Below are 1,967 nucleotides of genomic sequence, written 5' to 3'. Positions count from 1 at the left end.
ACATTTCGCGTAAAAAACACGAAAATTCTTATAATTATGCATTGTTATAATTAAAAATTGTATAAATAAAACCCTGTGTATTATTTTTTTTCAACAAACCTTATCGAAAATATCCCTAACATTGGCCTCCGACTCCCCAAACCACATCGTCAACAATTCCGGTCCTTTAACCGAAATAAAATTCGCTTGACATTCATTAGCAATAGCTTTCGCCAACAATGTTTTCCCACAACCAGGTGGTCCATAAAACAATACACCACGTGATGGTTGCATACCAAATTTCAAAAACTTATCAGGATGCTCAACTGGATACTGTACCAATTCTTGTAATTCTTTTTTAACATTTTGTAAACCACCAATATCATCCCATGTTATATTTGGTACTTCAACAACAGTCTCTCTTAATGCACTCGGCGATGATTTCGTCATTGCATAACGGAAATTCTCCATACTAACAGCCAACGAATTCAATACTTCAGCATCAACTTGATCATCATCCAAATCAATCAAATCCATTTTTTCACGGATTTGTTGCAACGCCGCTTCCGAACACAGCGATGCCAAATCGGCACCCACATGACCATGAGTCTCAGCAGCGATTTGTTCCAAATCAACATCATCGGCAAGTTTCATATTTTTTGTGTGAATCCTCAGGACTTCAAGACGTCCAGTCGCATCAGGGATACCAATATCAATTTCACGATCAAAACGACCGAAACGACGCAGGGCCGGATCGATACTATTAGGACGATTTGTGGCCGCCATAACAATAACATGAGAACTTTTCTTCATACCATCCATCAATGTTAATAATTGTGAAACAATACGTCGTTCGACTTCACCATGGGTTTTTTCACGTTTTGGTGCAATTGCATCCAATTCATCGATGAAAATTATAGCTGGGGAATTTTTATCAGCTTCTTCGAAGGCTTTTCGTAGATTACTTTCTGATTCACCGGCTAATTTACTCATTATTTCGGGACCATTGATTAAAAAGAAGAATGCACCGGTTTCGTTGGCCACGGCACGTGCAATTAGGGTTTTCCCGGTACCTGGGGGACCGTATAGGAGGATTCCACGTGGGGGTTTTACCCCAATTGCTTTGAAAAGTGAGGGGTGGCGTAGGGGTAATTCGACCATTTCTTTGATTTGTGCGAGTTGTTTGCGACAGCCGCCGATGTCGTCGTAACCGACGGCGTTCAAAGCTTCTTCCTCCTCCTGAAAAAATCCAAAAAATTGTTATTTTGAGTTGTTTATTAATTTTTTTTTTACTTCTCGTTTGATTGGATCACCGTCACAATGAATGACAGTATCTGGGGCGACAATGCAATATGGTGATGGTTCCGTTTCCACCACTTTGAATTCAACAGCTCGCATTCCACCACGAACGATGAAGACGTCACCTTTGTGGATTGGTCGGTAAGCTTCCAAGAAGTATGGTTTTAAGTACACTTCAAATAGATTTCTGTAAAAAAAAAAATTTTATTAAAAATAAAACTTGGCTCACTCTGTATAATTTGTAAAAAACTCGTCAAATTATTTTATTTATTCTTTATTTGACTTGGCGATAAAATTTGATTCACCCTGTATAAAACAGAATCGTATTTTCAAACATAATTTTTTTATACAAAAACTTATTAATAAATTAATAATAAACATTAGAAATAAAACTTGATTCACTCTGTATAATTTGTAAAAAACTCGCCAAATTATTTTATTTATTCTTTATTGAAGTTGGCGATAAAATTTGATTCACCCTGTATAAAACAGAATCGTATATTCAAACATTAATAAAATTTCTAGTCAAATTTTCAAACATATTTTTTTATACAAAAACTTATTAACAAATTATTAATAAATATTAGAAATAAAACTTGATTCACTCTGTATAATTTGTAAAAAAACTCGCCAAATTATTTATTTATCCTTTATTTGAGTTGGTAAAATTTGATTCACCCTGTATAAAA

At 35.1% G+C, this 1,967-nt stretch overlaps 1 protein-coding gene across 1 annotated transcript in view; it reads right to left on the bottom strand.

The window, feature by feature from the left end:
- LOC123012205 (transitional endoplasmic reticulum ATPase TER94) overlaps nt 1-1,967 on the bottom strand; it is a 14,915-nt gene that overhangs the window by 8,419 nt on the left and 4,529 nt on the right. The window contains exons 3-4 of the mRNA XM_044410078.1: nt 1,273-1,465; nt 100-1,218 (exon numbers count right to left, since the gene is read on the bottom strand). Coding sequence (XP_044266013.1) covers nt 100-1,218; nt 1,273-1,465 — 1,312 coding nt within the window. The remainder of the gene's footprint in view (nt 1-99; nt 1,219-1,272; nt 1,466-1,967) is intronic.

Source organism: Tribolium madens, unplaced genomic scaffold (assembly GCF_015345945.1).
Source record: "Tribolium madens isolate multiple individuals breed KSU strain unplaced genomic scaffold, Tmad_KSU_1.1 Scaffold_91;HRSCAF=231;Tcas5.2_LG7, whole genome shotgun sequence".
Taxonomy (NCBI): Eukaryota; Metazoa; Arthropoda; class Insecta; order Coleoptera; family Tenebrionidae; genus Tribolium; species Tribolium madens.
This window is presented reverse-complemented; position numbering and strand designations above follow the sequence as displayed.